This window comes from Labeo rohita, chromosome 24 (assembly GCF_022985175.1).
Source record: "Labeo rohita strain BAU-BD-2019 chromosome 24, IGBB_LRoh.1.0, whole genome shotgun sequence".
Lineage (NCBI taxonomy): Eukaryota > Metazoa > Chordata > Actinopteri > Cypriniformes > Cyprinidae > Labeo > Labeo rohita.
This window is the reverse complement of record NC_066892.1, coordinates 27,404,959-27,419,657: the sequence shown is the minus strand read 5'-3', so window position 1 is coordinate 27,419,657 and position 14,699 is coordinate 27,404,959. Positions and strand designations below refer to the sequence as shown.

Here is a 14,699-nt window from a genome sequence, read left to right as displayed (position 1 = left end):
AAAACAAAAATATTACAGGCACGTCCAGCGAGTCCAGAACAAAACAACACCCGCATAGAAAAGACATAAATAAACAATGATGGAGGGCAATGTTTACTTGGCTTGCGAAGAGATGGCAGATATCCTATGAGAAAAGCTCTCTCTGGCTAGAAAAACAAAGTAAAAAAGAGCATTGGGGAGCTTTTCAGTTCATTTTGATTCTGGAAGGACATCTGCAGTGAATCTATTGACCCTGAAAGAAGACTTACAACATTAAATCTGAACAGTGACGACTGAACAGATAACTATGAATAAAAAGTGATGTCAACTATTTGCTTTGATAAATATAAAAATATGTTTGTGTGTTTGTATACATTAATACAACAGTTCTTTCTGGTTCTGATTGGCTGAGAGGAGTGTGATATTCTAGTGATATCGGAACTCAAACCGTTTCACCGTTTGTATCACACTGCTTGATCCACTATAGTTTAATAAATAATAACGTTTTTGTGTCATGGAATGTAGTTTTAAGAGTTTTTTAGGCTAGAGTGTGCTTGTTTATACTTAAAATATGCGGTTTGTTAATAAAGATAATGTCTGTTTGAAAATTTGCTTCCATGTTTTCAGAGCTCCAGGGCGTCAGCGGACGTTCAGTGCTCATGAACCCGCCGAGAGCAGCCTCACCTCAGCCAGATCTTCTGGAATTTGCCGCTGACTCTGGCGATGTCTCTAGTGGTTAAACATATAATTCATTTTTGGTAAATCAGATAGACAGTCTTTGGTCTTATTAACCTATTATTTGTTCCAGAGCAAATAGTTTTGGCTGAAAGCAAAATCTCATCATGTTATACTTTATGTAACTTTAATGCTGTATATCAGATCATTGCCGTTGTAGTTTTGACTGAATAGCAACTTTTATAATGGCTGTTGTTGTTTGTTAAATATTATTATTCAATATATAATAGTTTATATATATATATATATATAATAGTTGTATTTAATAATAGTATTTAGTATTGGGGAAACAGTGTGTTTGTGATGATGATAGTTTCATGATAGTTTTATTGTTCTGCCATTAGATGCTGACAAGAGACTGTTTTCATAATGAGTCAGCAGTAAAAACTTATATATTGAAAGGGACTGAAACACTATTGTTAACAAATAAGTTATTTTTACATTCAACAACACCTTGGAAAGGAGCGCTGTCCTTGGAAATAACCTTTATCAGATGAAAGGATAGTATGACAAAGATATCGCTTTCCTCAGTGGATGTTCAAACTAATGTTTTATTGTGAGTATGAGATTGAGCTGAAGAATGAATGCTGTATCAGATGTGTCAGATGGAGCTAATCACACTCACTCAGTCTATATCTCTCTTATAACACATAATACAGTAAGCTTTTAATACAGTAATACAATAAGCTTTTAATGAAGCAACTCAATGTTCCTTCGTTACTAGTTCTGAAGTGACATTTTCAAATTAGTAACAGAGACTTGGGCTCAGCTGTTAAAGTGTCAAACTTAGATTTGAATCTGTGGTGGAAGAAAGTAGTTCTGCACAAAAAAGGGGTTTTTAAAGACACCCCATTGTTGTGTCTTATGTATTTACACTCATGCCATCAAACTGTTGTATAAACACATTATCGCACTCATAGCGGTGCGATATGCCTGTATATCCATGAATCACAGCTGTGCTGATACAGTATATAGCCATAGCACACGGCTACTCATGTGATTTGCAGAGAATCTCTTTGTTATTCATACAAAAGACAAGAAACCCAGAAGTCACATGTTCTGTTCAGAGATGAAAAGACTGCTGATATTTTACAACACACCAAGTGATCATACCTGTCATACACACATACTTCACAGAAACAGCCTCTACTGTGTCTGGTTTAAATCAAGAGACGTGTTTCCACACCCTGATCCTGAGCTTCACACAGACTCTCACTCTCCTCTTTTATTTCTGAGAGCATTTGGCTCTACAGTGTGTTGAGAGGCATGAAATGTCTCTCAAGGAGAAGGCTATATCAAGGAACAGTGTATTACCGAGGACCGCAGGCTTTTAATTCTTTGACAGAATCCTAAAACAATTTTGAGAATGAGAACTGAGCACAATGTGTGAATCAATTTGTTCGTTGAAGGACAGGAATGATACTGTACCTCCAACTATGTGGCTTGTAGAAGAGAGGTGTGATATTGCCAGCCAAAAAATACCTTAGGTTTACATGGAAAGAAAATACAAAGTATCACAGACTTGGGCATAAGCTCTTTTGACTTGGGGTCTAGCAGCCATTCAAAACAACCTAGTAAGTAAAACACATGTTAAAACTCATTCAAAACACCAAAACAACCAAAGTAGTGAACAAACAGTGGAAACCACCGAGAGAAACAGTGTTGTCAAGTCAAGTGAATTTTACTGTCATGAAAATAGGTGGAAAAATATATAGCCATGAAAGGTCATGCGCCACAGAACCATGATGATACATACAATTAAAGTTAAAAGTTTACATGCACCCTGCAAAATCTGCAATGCATCATGTTTCCTTCTGAAGCATCAGTGAGAGTTTAAACCTTCTGTAATAGTTGCATATGAGTCCCTCAGTGTGAAAAGATGGATCTTAAAATCATACAGTCCTTGTTGAAAAGAATTAAATACACAAAAATGCTGAAAAAACAGATAAATTGTGGGACCTGAATGATTTTTCTGAAGAACAGCAGGCATTTTAACTGTTCAGGACAAACAAGGGACCCATGAACAACTATCACTAAACAAAAAAAAAAAAAAAAAAAAAAAAAAAAAAAAAAACTGTCATTTTTATAAATTCAACTATTATTTTCTTTTGTGGATATGTAAATATCTTTTATGTGAAATATCTTATTCATGTCAGTACTAAATAAAAAATAACATGCATTTTGTATGATCCCTCTTATTTTGGTAAATTAATTATCATTTTGTAGATTCTGCAAGGTGTATGTAAACTTTTCACTTCAACTGTATATACATGTATTTAAACACACATGTACCAAAACTATTAATGGAAGTAATCTAACTAGACACACACTTAAATACCTTACATAGACTAAACATTTATACTAATACACTTATTCGTTAACAAAGTAAAAAATTATTTGTGTTAACTGAAATTAAGCTGAAATAAAATTTACAAATGTAAAAATCTTCAATAGCAATTACAAATGTTGCCTTAGAAACTAACTGTACTAAAATTATTAAAACTAAAACTTAAAAATTAAGCTATATAGAAATATTTTAAAATAATAATAAAAATGAAAAACTAAAATTTAAATGAAAAATTATAGGGATTTTTTTTTTTTTCACGGCCAAGCAATTGCTTTTCTTAAAAGTAAAAAAAAAACCTTCTTAAGGTGACCAGACATTCTTCAAATGTTTTTAATGAAACTGATTTTAAGTATAATAATGCTATTAGATAGAAGTGTAATTTTTGCACCACTAGAGGCATAAAACCGAGCTGCAAGAAATAAAATGAAAAAGGTTTTAAAAAAAGGTTTCTTGAACACTTCCACAGCTCCGCTTCCATCATTGTTCTGCCAAACAGGAAGTCCCGCCCCAAACTCACACCATTGGTGTAATCAAAAGTGACATGTTAGTGTTTATACTCTGCACAAGTCAACCTACCAGTGGCTTACTCATAACCGTCTCTCCATATGACACTACAGCAGGAAAAAGTACTTTGACATCTGGAAATGTACAACATTTGCAAGAATTTCATTCAATTTGTCTTGTATTTCCTGGAGTGAAATGTTAACACATTCCCATATATCACAGTGGCTGTAAACTAATGGGCATGAAATCCAGCTGAAAACATTTCTTTTTCTTGAGGCGGTCTGCTTCAACAGAACCCATTCTTACATTGGTGGCACAGTTCAGCGAGTTCAGAAACACAATGGAGCGTTTTTACACGCTGACCTCTATAAACCAGTCCCTCCGTGAGAGCCAGACTGAAAGAGTGACATTGTGATATTTCATATAAAGAAGCAAAGTGAAGTTAATGGAAAGCATGAGCGCTGAGCGTTTCTTCCACTGATTTTTTTTCCTCAAAAGCCTCCAAAAATTCAGGCAGGGGCTGTCAGCATTCTTGTGTGGAAATGGAAACCAGACACCAGGATAGTCTGCAGATGCCTCAAGGGAAAACGCAAGAGCCCTCAAACCACAAACTCTGTAATTAGCTTATAACCGACTTTACGAACATTAATTCTTGAAATCAGAACAAAAATGAAAACCATTAATTTATGAATTACACAGCCAACATGCTGCTCTAGTTACTTTCCTTGTGGGACAGATTTACAAATCAAACAAACAGTAAAAGACATTAAACTCTTTACAGTCACCCAGATGCACCTCAAAGGCATCTTTAAATGTAAAAAGAAACTTTGCAGCTCTGTATCCACTTAATCAAATGTGGAAATATGGCAGCTAAGCCATAAACAAAAACTTCCTGAGCCTTTAAACTTCATATTTATCTTGCAAGCAAAGTAGTTTTCAGTTTTGTGAGAAAACATGATGCCAGATGGCCAGTTCTGAAATGAGTTTGTAGACCTTTTTCAATGCACTTCATGTAGGCCTGCAGTCGCTTCTGTTCAGTTGGAGTTTTTATGATGCAATGCCCACTCCTATGTGCTGTGCACTGATGCATTCTAAGGTTGTGGGCTTTTTGTGCAAATAGTTCCATGACTTTTCCAGATGTTCCCCATTACTGGATCAAGATTTTATAAATCATTTCCTATAGGGTGCCAAGCTGAGAAAATACGTATACTTTAATATTTAAATAAATATAATGTTAAATTAATTCATTTAAATATTTAAAATTATAAACATGCTATTTTATTAGTATTCTTTTTTAATTTTCTAAAATTAAATGCTATTTTATTTTTTAATTTTAATTTAATTAATTAAATTTTCATGTTAATTATAACTTAGTTTGATTTTCTTTTTACATTCAAACAGTTTTGCACTTGGAAAACTTAAAAACAAATTCGTTTTTAAATTAAATAACTTTAAATGTTTTATATGTTAAATGTAATATTTTTGGTATACATTTCTTGGTAAATTACTTGGTAAAAAAAAAGTTAAAAACATTCAAACCGTGTTGCACTTGGAACATTTAATTAAATCAATAATTTGAAATATTTTGAATGCTAAATGTAACTTTTTTTTGTTATTTCCTTGTTAAAATATTCATATTTTAAAAATAAATAATATTTAAATGTCATAATTTAATATTTAAAATGACTCATTTTAAATATTTCGAATATTAAATGTATTTTACATTTCATGTAAAACATTTAAAATGTATGGTTTTTATATGATTTCCTTTTTACGCATTAATTAAAACCTATTAAATTAAAAACATTTTCTGGTTTTTCATAAGTGTTTAAACCCTGAGTTTCATATACAGAGCACCATCCAATGGAGCAGCACATAAAACTAATTACATGTGAATGTGCCAGAGGCTGTACACCTATGCGACTGACATTTTCGCAAACCTCTTTTAAAACGTTGTTATTATTTTACAAGCACACTGCAACTTTTTGTGTTACACTGGGGTTGTGAAGGGTTGAGAGCAGGTTTTCAAGCTGGGTGAAGACGACCAGCTGCCACCTGCTCCGTTTTGAGGCTCAGTGCTGGGAACATCCCTCTGTTATTTCATACATTAGGGCACATTAAGCACGGAGATCGTTCTCCGCTTGGCAGCAAAATGTAGCCATGTGTTGAGGATGTGAGAGAGAACTACAGCGTGACCGAGCTGCATTTTATCACGACTCTGTGGGTGTTCAGCTGCAAGACATTAACCTGCTGGCAAGACCTCAACCTGCCCACCTTTTTGGTATATCTAACCCCATCATCCTCAATATGGCTTCTCTTTTACATTTAAATGTAACAGTATACTCAATATTATTAAAAATACATTGTAATAATTTATTATTTACTACAATACAAACTGACCTACTTATTCTATTTGACAATAGATTGTTTTAATGACATCAGATGTTTAAGCAATTAATAGCAGCTGGGAGAGATTGATTATGGAGTGACAACACAACACGCCTCTAGTGCACTGGCTGGCATGCTTGTGGTATTCTACAATTTGCTTTCACTTCAATTTGACAATTTTATTTGGGAAAAAAATGTATCCGCATACATCTGTCAACTATGTCAGCATAGGTGGGGTGTTCAGCACATTTGAAATGTCTAAAACACAGTGGGATGAATTCACTAAACCGCTGCAGCACTTTGTTTATCCGCAGTAATTCAGTTAAAAAAAACATTCGCCTTATTTCTTAACCACCGACAATGCAGTTTAACCAGGTGCTGCTAATAAAACTTTGGCATTCACATGTAAATTATGTAATTATCATTTACCTACTTGAATAATTGCATTATAATTGCTTGTTATCACCAAGTCAGCGCTGTTTGTGTACATGTTTTCTAGTGATCATAGCATCAGTTATTCACCAAGTCAGGGCTTTTCCAAACAGGGGTAACACAAAACAAATGGGGTTGTGCAATTTATCTAAATGAAATAGCGATATGCCTAATATAATTGTGAAGCTGTGATTTAATTGACGTATAAAAGACTGATGAGTTCATTTACATACAGTTGAGGTCAAAAGTTTACACACACCTGGCAGAATATGCAAAATGTTATTTTACCAAAATAAGAGGGATCATGCAAAATGCATGTTATTTTTTATTTAGTACTGACCTGAATAAGATTTACATATAGTCCACAAGAGAAAATAATAGTCGAATTTACAAAAATTACCCCGTTCAAAAGTTTACATAAGCTTGATTCTTAATACTGTGTGGTTACCTGAATGATCCACAGCTGTGCTTTTTTGTTTAGTGATAGTTGTTCATGAGTCCCTTGCTTGTCCTGAACAGTTAAACTGCCTGCTGTACTTCAGAAAAATCCTTCAAGTCCTGCAAATTCTTTGGTTTTTCAGCATTTTGGTGTATTCGAACCCTTTCCAACAATGACTGTATAACTTTGAGATCCATCTTTTCACACTGAGGACAACTGAGGGACTCATATGCAACTATTACAGAAGGTTTAAACGCTCACTGATGCTCCAGAAGGAAAAAACGATACATCAAGAACCAGGGGTGTAAACTTTTGAACAGAATTGCGTTCATACGCACACAATAGCTTTCTATAGATATAGAATCCTGACTGTAAGGCAAGTATTCGCTCAGTTTCGTTTCATTTTTGTGCAGCGCTCCTGTTCAACACCGGACAAGGGTTGGACAAGGTTGTAATAAACACGCATGTTTGTTATGTTTCAAAATATATATATAAATATATCAACACCGCGCCACCGACGGTAGCTGGTCCATTACCACCGTGGTGGAAAAAATCTGCCACCGTCACAGCCCTACAATCATTGTGGGATAGGGTTCAAATAGACAAAAATGCTGAAAAACCAAAGAATTTGCAGGACTTTAAGGATTTGTTTTAAGAACAGCAGGTAGTTTAACTGTTCAGGACAAACAAGGGACTCATAAACAACTATCACTTAAAAAAACAACAACAACAAAAAAAAAAACAGCTGTGGATCATTCAGGTAAGGACAGAGTATTGAAGGAGAAGTCCACTTCCAGAACAACAATTCAAATAATTTACTCAGCCCCTTGTCATCCAAGATGTTCATGGCTTTCTGTCTTCAGTCGTAAGGAAATTATGGTTTTTGATGAAAGCATTTCAGGATTTTTCTGCATATAATGGACTTCATTGGTGCCCCGAATTTGATGGCTCTAAACGATCCCAGCTGAGGAAGAAGGGTCCTTTTTAGCAAAACCATTTTCGAAAATTATTCAAAAACTGTTTTCGAAAATTATTTTTAAAATACGTTTTAAGCACAAAAGCTGGTGTAGCACAGGCTCTGGGATGCGCATTCTTGAACAAATCTTTAAAGTGACTCGGGAAGAACAAGTCGTCTCGGAGAGTGATTTGTTCAGTCGTGCATGCACAACATCCTATTAGGTTCTGTACTGGAATTAATTCACCTGTTTCAAGTCTTTCGTCGCTCGTTCATCTTATGGGGCTGTCATGTGATGCTTATTTTGTTAAAATAAACGAAATGACTTGAAAAAAGATTTGTTCATTTTGTTGAACGAGACTCAAAGGTTCAAGTCGGTAAAATAATCAGAACTTCCCATCACTACTACGAATCACGTCTTAAAAAATAACATGCATTTTGTATGATCCCTCTTATTTTGGTAAAATAATTAACATTTTGCAGATTCTGCAAGGTGTACGTAAAATTTTGACCTCCACTGTACATACAGCTTATAATAGTTTAACCTGCATTTGGGAAAGCAATGTGTGAAGGTTCACTTTTTTTACATTAACATTTGCATATTTTCATTATTTCTGAGGACAGAAATTTATAGCATTTTACCGATATTTTGTTAGCTTGAAGATTTAGAAGCTTGAGCAATAGTAGTATTTTGTAGACAACATGTATTATTTTTGTATGATAATAATCCACAAGTAATCCACATGACTCCAGTTCATCAATCAACATCTTGTGAAACTAAAAGCTATGTTTTTAACAAAACAAATCCATAACTAATATAAACTTTGAACTGTTGCTTCTGGCCAAGTTCATAATCCATAATAATGCTTCCTCCATTAAAAGTCCATCTCCTGTTATCCTCTCACATCAAAATCCACCCACATATTTGTTTAGAACTGTTTTCACTTGTAAATGGTGCTTGATCTGTGCATATTTCTCTTTTGATTCAGACAAGAAGACTTTTCATTGGACAAACCGATAATACAGACACAGGTTATGGCCGGATGCAACAGCTTAAAGTTAAATTATCTTAATGATGAATTTAATTTTTACAAACATGCAGCTTTTCTCTTGTCAGGACATTAATTGATGTACTGGAGTCGTATGGCTTACTTGTGGATTATTGTGATGTTTTATCACGACTGAATCATAATACTGGGAATTGCAAAAGAGTGAAACAGCGAATACAATCTTCCCACATACTTCTTGCTGATTGGTTGGCCTGGTCGACCAAATTTAACTCCTTTTTATAGTTCAAAGAAATAAAAATACACAAGCAATTTGGGTTATCTAGCATTATATATAAATAGCCCATCATTTCTCACTCAATCCAGCAGTTAATATGGTACTTCAGTGCTTTAACTGTAGAAGCTCATAAATTATAGCAGCAGACTCCTTGACTCTGTATATTAATCTGGTTGTAAGTGTGATCTGGCAGGTCAGAATTGAGGTAAACACTCTAAATTAGAGCGGTCCTGAGGCCTGTACTGTGAGATGAGAGCATGAACCGGCACGCAGGAGACGGGAATTTTTACCGTGCCTCGTGGCGACTGGCACCTTAACAAAAGTGCATACTAGGGTGCATTGATGTCAGTAAATTACGAAAAATAACAGAAACGCAACCGCATGTGAATATGTGTATTGTAGTCTCTGAAATGAAATATGACAGACTGATTTAGGCAGAAACACCATCGGTTGCAAAATTTCAAATACATCATCTATCAATCACCGCCTGTGCTGATGCAGACCAAAAAGAAGGCCTGATTCCGCAAAGCGTGGGAACTATTTTCAAGGAACATTTTTCTTTATCTGTGACGTGAAGTTGAAGACTTAAACTAAGAGTCGATAAATCAACTACTAACCCCTGTTCGCCACTATAAACAAGCCATGCGTCAATTAAACATGCTGATATTAGAAGCCGTTACGGTAATGAATAACAGTCACCCTGTTAGTCACAGCGTGGTGGGTAGCAAGTCTGTTTCACATTCAGATCTTTGATGTGCAAAATGCACGGCACTTTTTCAAGCCTGACAATATTTGCCCTGCAGAGATGCATTCTTGCTTTTGCATGACCTCCTACGTACTGCACAGCTTTTCAAGTCAGATATGTATGGATCATTAAGCTCTGTCAGTATAAAGGGCAGCAGAGACAAGAGTGATCATGCTCTTTTAAGATACAGAAAGTGGCGTAATTTGGCCCCTATCATTAGCCATCAAAGTGGTTGGGCCTGATTTCCATCTCAGTCAAGAGCCTCTGACTCGACTTTCACTCTTCTTTGGGAGTCTGCGGTGTCATTAGGGGTTGAGGAAAGTCACCTTGCATCACTGTTTTCAGCAGTGCTGGGATTCATTATTGCCAACTGAAATTCTGTATGTTAGGCAAGATCGCTGCGAAAACATGCAAGAAACAAAAATCAAAATTTTTTATCCGATGAATACTGATGTCTGCAATCAAAAGACGAGATTTTAAGATAATCTCCCTGTTAAATTTCTGAGCTGCTATTTTCATGAATTATATAGTTCTGTAATCTTACTGCATGTCAATAATCATCTCATTTGTGTTTGATTTTACTTCTGAAGAATTTTAGAAGAAACATCTGAGACAAAGTTATGATGCTTTCCTCTGGTTCTTTTCCAAAGTCTTGATTAAAGTCAGGGCAGAGTTTGACTAAACAGTTGCACTAAATGTAACAGGGTTGACAAATGAAAAACAAGTAAAGAATAAAGGACTATTTTACAAAGAAAGACATGTTATTTTTTTATCTGCAGCTGTCTCCAAACTCTGGATTCAATTAAACAACAGATTTTAGCTTACAAGGTCTTGCTTGAAAAAACAAAAGGCTAAAGCCAAATTTCATGTGCAATGAATATGGTGTAACTCATCATAGCAAACATACTGAAATGTCAACAGAGTTTATCAATGGAACAAACAAAAACTCAGTATGCAAGGTCTCTATTAGTGTTTTTTTTTAGGTGAGTAACTGAACCCAACACACCTAACGTTCACTCAAACACCTCATGACCTTTGACACCAGCTCCTCTTTCTTATCCTTTGAGCGCACATTGATCCCTCGACTTTTCAACCATGCCTGCAGAGTCACAGAGTTGACCTTTGAGTGCTGAAAGCAGGAAAAAAAACCTTACTAAGTTTCATTTGCAGCTTGAAAACTGATTTAATTTGAACCACAACAAATAACTGACAGAATCTGCAACATTTTCCTCCACTAATGTTCTACAGAGTGGATTTAAACATGATACAAACGTTCTAAATTAAGCATCAAGTGCTACATTTACTGGTAGCTGATACATTATAAATTATCCAAAATATTTAATAAACAAAAATGTAAAGGGCAGAGTTGAGAAGAATTTTATAACAGATTTTTGTGAATTTTACAAAACCGTATAAACATAACCAATTCTATATAAATAAGCAGAATCTGCACAGACCAGGAAATTACTTGATATTAAATAGATGAATGAGAATTGGGAATTTAGTAAAATACAGGCAATACAGTTCTGTATAGTACTATTGTAAAATATTATTACAATTTAAAATATCTGTTTTCTATTTCGTTATGTTAAAATGTAATTTATTACTGTGATGCAAAGCTGATTTTTTAGCATCATTATTTCAGTCTTCAGTGTCACATGATCCTTCAGAAATCATTCTATTGTGCTGATTTGCTGCTCAAGAATCACTTATGATTATTATCAGTGTATGAATAGAATAGTTTGATGAATAGAAAAATTCAAAGCAACAGCATTTATCTGAAATAGGAATCTTTTGCAACATTATAAATGTCTTTACTCTCACTTTTGATTAATGCAATGCATCCTTTCTGAATAAAAGTATTAATTTATTTTGAAAAGAACCCAAACTTTTCAGTACTAGAGCTGTAGAAGAGCTAAAAAGCGTTACAACACTCGTTACAGTCCAAGGTCACCCATCAAGCAACAACATGAACCAGCAATGGCAACATTATGCATCACACAAATTAAAGATCTGATATGAGTTTATATATGGCTGCACCTGTTAGTAGCCTCCATCGTAAAGAAAAATTATGAGCTCATCTTCTCTCTTAATGACATTCAATCAAGACCATGAACACATGCCAGGCTTGTAATGGGTTCATTTAGATTCTGCGTGCCAATAAGCAGTCACGCTGCTGGGCTTCTGGACTATAGCAGACTGTTCTGCCCTGCAAAAGTGACCCTCAAACACTCAAACTACAGCTTTAAAGTGTCTGAGTCAAACATAACAAAATGTTCTTATGAAGATTATTTCTATGGTACATTTTATACCTGTGCAATATAGATATAAAAAAAATCATTAATAGAAAAATAGACTGTAAGTAATACACCAAAGTACCTGATTGCTTGTCGCATACATTTCCACGTCCTGCACACTCTGTTTGAGCCTCTTTGGTTTTGACTCAAACACGTCCCCCTGAAAGATGTCGAGACAGGATCCATTAGAAGCACTACACCAGATTTAATCATTCATGTAGGTTCATCAATTATTTTCAGGGAACTGCACTGATTTATTTTCCTAGTCTTGTTAAATCTGTGCCCCGTACTGGTTGTCACATGAGAAATACAACAATTTGCAAACTATATTTTTACATTTTCTAAGTGGGAAAATGTAAGTGCTGCTTGCCAGTGCAAAACTTGACATGCATTTGCTAAGGTGCTCACTTATTGTAAGTTTAACTGCTTACAAATTAGGGCCCTTTGAGATCTGAGATGTGCAAAACGCAGACAGAATCATGGGAATCCAGTCATAAAAACGAGATTTACTATATAATGCAGAATGTCACAGATTTTTTATTTTTTAAGGAATAACCACACAATTTTTGTTTCATGTTTTAGTTTTAACTCTAAACTTCTGTTATGAAGCACTTTGTTTGTCATAAAATAAAAGGAATTGTTTATTTGTCATTTGACTAACAATTTAATTATTTTAAAATGTAATGTTTTATGCCTTCATTTAATTACAAATAGCAATAAAACCAATCAAATGGAAGCCACAGAATTTTGAAAAAATATAATGGAATGTGAGAAAAAAATAAATGTATTTTAATTGGGCCTTAAAAATTAAAAAAAATTACACTTTTAATAAACTGTTGTTTTTAAATTGTATGAATTTCATGATTTTAAATAATTGGACATGCTTTTTGATTACTAAAATGTAATTTAACCAGTAAAATGGGAGACAGAATCTGGTAAAAAATATAATGGAATTTGAGAAAAAAAAATATTTTATAGGGCCTTAAAATTGTAGTTTTTTTATTAAACTTTTAATAAACTGTTGTTTTAAATTGTACGAATTTCATGATTTTAAATAATTGGACATGCTTTTTGATTACTCAAAATTTAATTTAACCAGTAAAATGGGAGACAGAATCTGGTAAAAATATAATGGAAATTGAGAAAAAAATTATTTTATAGGGGCTTAAAATTGTAGTTTTTTATTAAATTTTTAATAAACTGTTGTTTTAAATTGTATGAATTTCATGATTTCAAATAATTGGACATGCTTTTTAATTACTAAAATGTAATTTAACCAGTAAAATGGAAATTACAGAATTTGGGGAAAAAATATAATGGAATTTGGGAACGAAAAAGTATTTATTTTATAGGGCCTCAAACATTGAATTTTTGTTAAACTTTTAATAAGCTATTGTTTTTAAATTGTATTGTATTTCATGATTTCAAATAACTGGACATACTATATATAATGAATATAATGGACTTGATAAGAAATCCAACAGGTTGTTGGTACAGGACAAATTGCTGCTTGTTTGCACAGCTTACTTACTCCTCCATTGCTGGGAATCTTAGGTATGATTTGAGGCTGTGTCTGTACTAAAGGCAGAGGAGGCAGATTCCTAGTCACACCGCTGTTGGTCTTTTCCTTCCTCTTAGAAAAGGGTAAAGTCATCCGCTCCGGGGCTGGAGGCGATGACAGACAAGTAGATGACAGAGGCCTTATAACTGTCTTCAGCTTCTGCCCTTCCAACCCCTGCTGCTGTTTCGCTGCAAGCATCTCAGTCACGTTCACATGGCGGGTGTGTGATTTGTTTTTGAAGATTGGCACAAGCTTTGGTCTCGGAAGTGCAGATTGTGGCTGGATGTGAGTAAAATGAACATTAGTGGGAGAAGAAGAGAGCTGAGTTGCCAAGTTGGAGGTCGTCCATCTTTTCTGGTCAAGAGACGAATCCAAACTAAATCTCTTTTTTGTTTCAGTCTGTTTTCCAGTTGAGTCACACTGACTGGAGCGGGGCTGCGCAGCAATCCGTGGGCAGCTGCTGGGAAGCTGGTTCAGTACAGCTCTGCTGCTGTTTTCCGTTGTCACGTTTGCAGGCAGGGGCCCAAAGCACTAAAAATGTAAAGAAAGAGGAGATTGTGAATAAGGAAACATTTCCTGTGTAAAGTTCCTGTGTAAGTGTGCAATTATGGTTGATTCTGTGCTGTTGCAAACCACCAATGGCTTAAAAATAATTCATTAAAGGTCCACTGACCCTTCAATTTACCATTACATTTTCATGAAGTTTTCAAATTTCTTAAATTATTATTATCACTCCAAAATCCAAAATGAGTCCAAAATGATTAATACATAAAAATGTAACACTACAGACATGATATCTTGAACCAAAATTGACATTAAATATATAAATTGTGGTATAAATATATAAATATTTCAGATGATTTTAACCATAAAATAATACATTTATTATACACTACCAGTTAGGGCCGTGTATCGTTCAAAAATTTTCGATATCGATGCCGATACCGATACCTTGACTTCGATACCGGTTCCTTAATGATACTTTTTTCGATACCAATTTTATGAAATCAATTTAACAAGATTACATTATCTC

At 34.5% G+C, this 14,699-nt stretch overlaps 1 protein-coding gene across 4 annotated transcripts in view; it reads right to left on the bottom strand.

Moving 5' to 3' along the window:
• Positions 1–7,511: 7,511 nt before the first annotated feature.
• LOC127155516 (uncharacterized protein C18orf63) overlaps positions 7,512–14,699 on the bottom strand; it is a 28,706-nt gene continuing 21,518 nt past the window's right edge. For all 4 annotated transcript variants that reach the window (XM_051097766.1, XM_051097765.1, XM_051097764.1 and 1 more), the window contains 4 exons: positions 13,637–14,197; positions 12,188–12,265; positions 10,815–10,937; positions 7,512–10,206 (listed from right to left, as the gene is read on the bottom strand). In XM_051097766.1, the coding sequence (XP_050953723.1) occupies positions 10,815–10,937; positions 12,188–12,265; positions 13,637–14,197 (762 nt within the window). In that variant the 3' untranslated portion in view covers positions 7,512–10,206. The remainder of the gene's footprint in view (positions 10,207–10,814; positions 10,938–12,187; positions 12,266–13,636; positions 14,198–14,699) is intronic.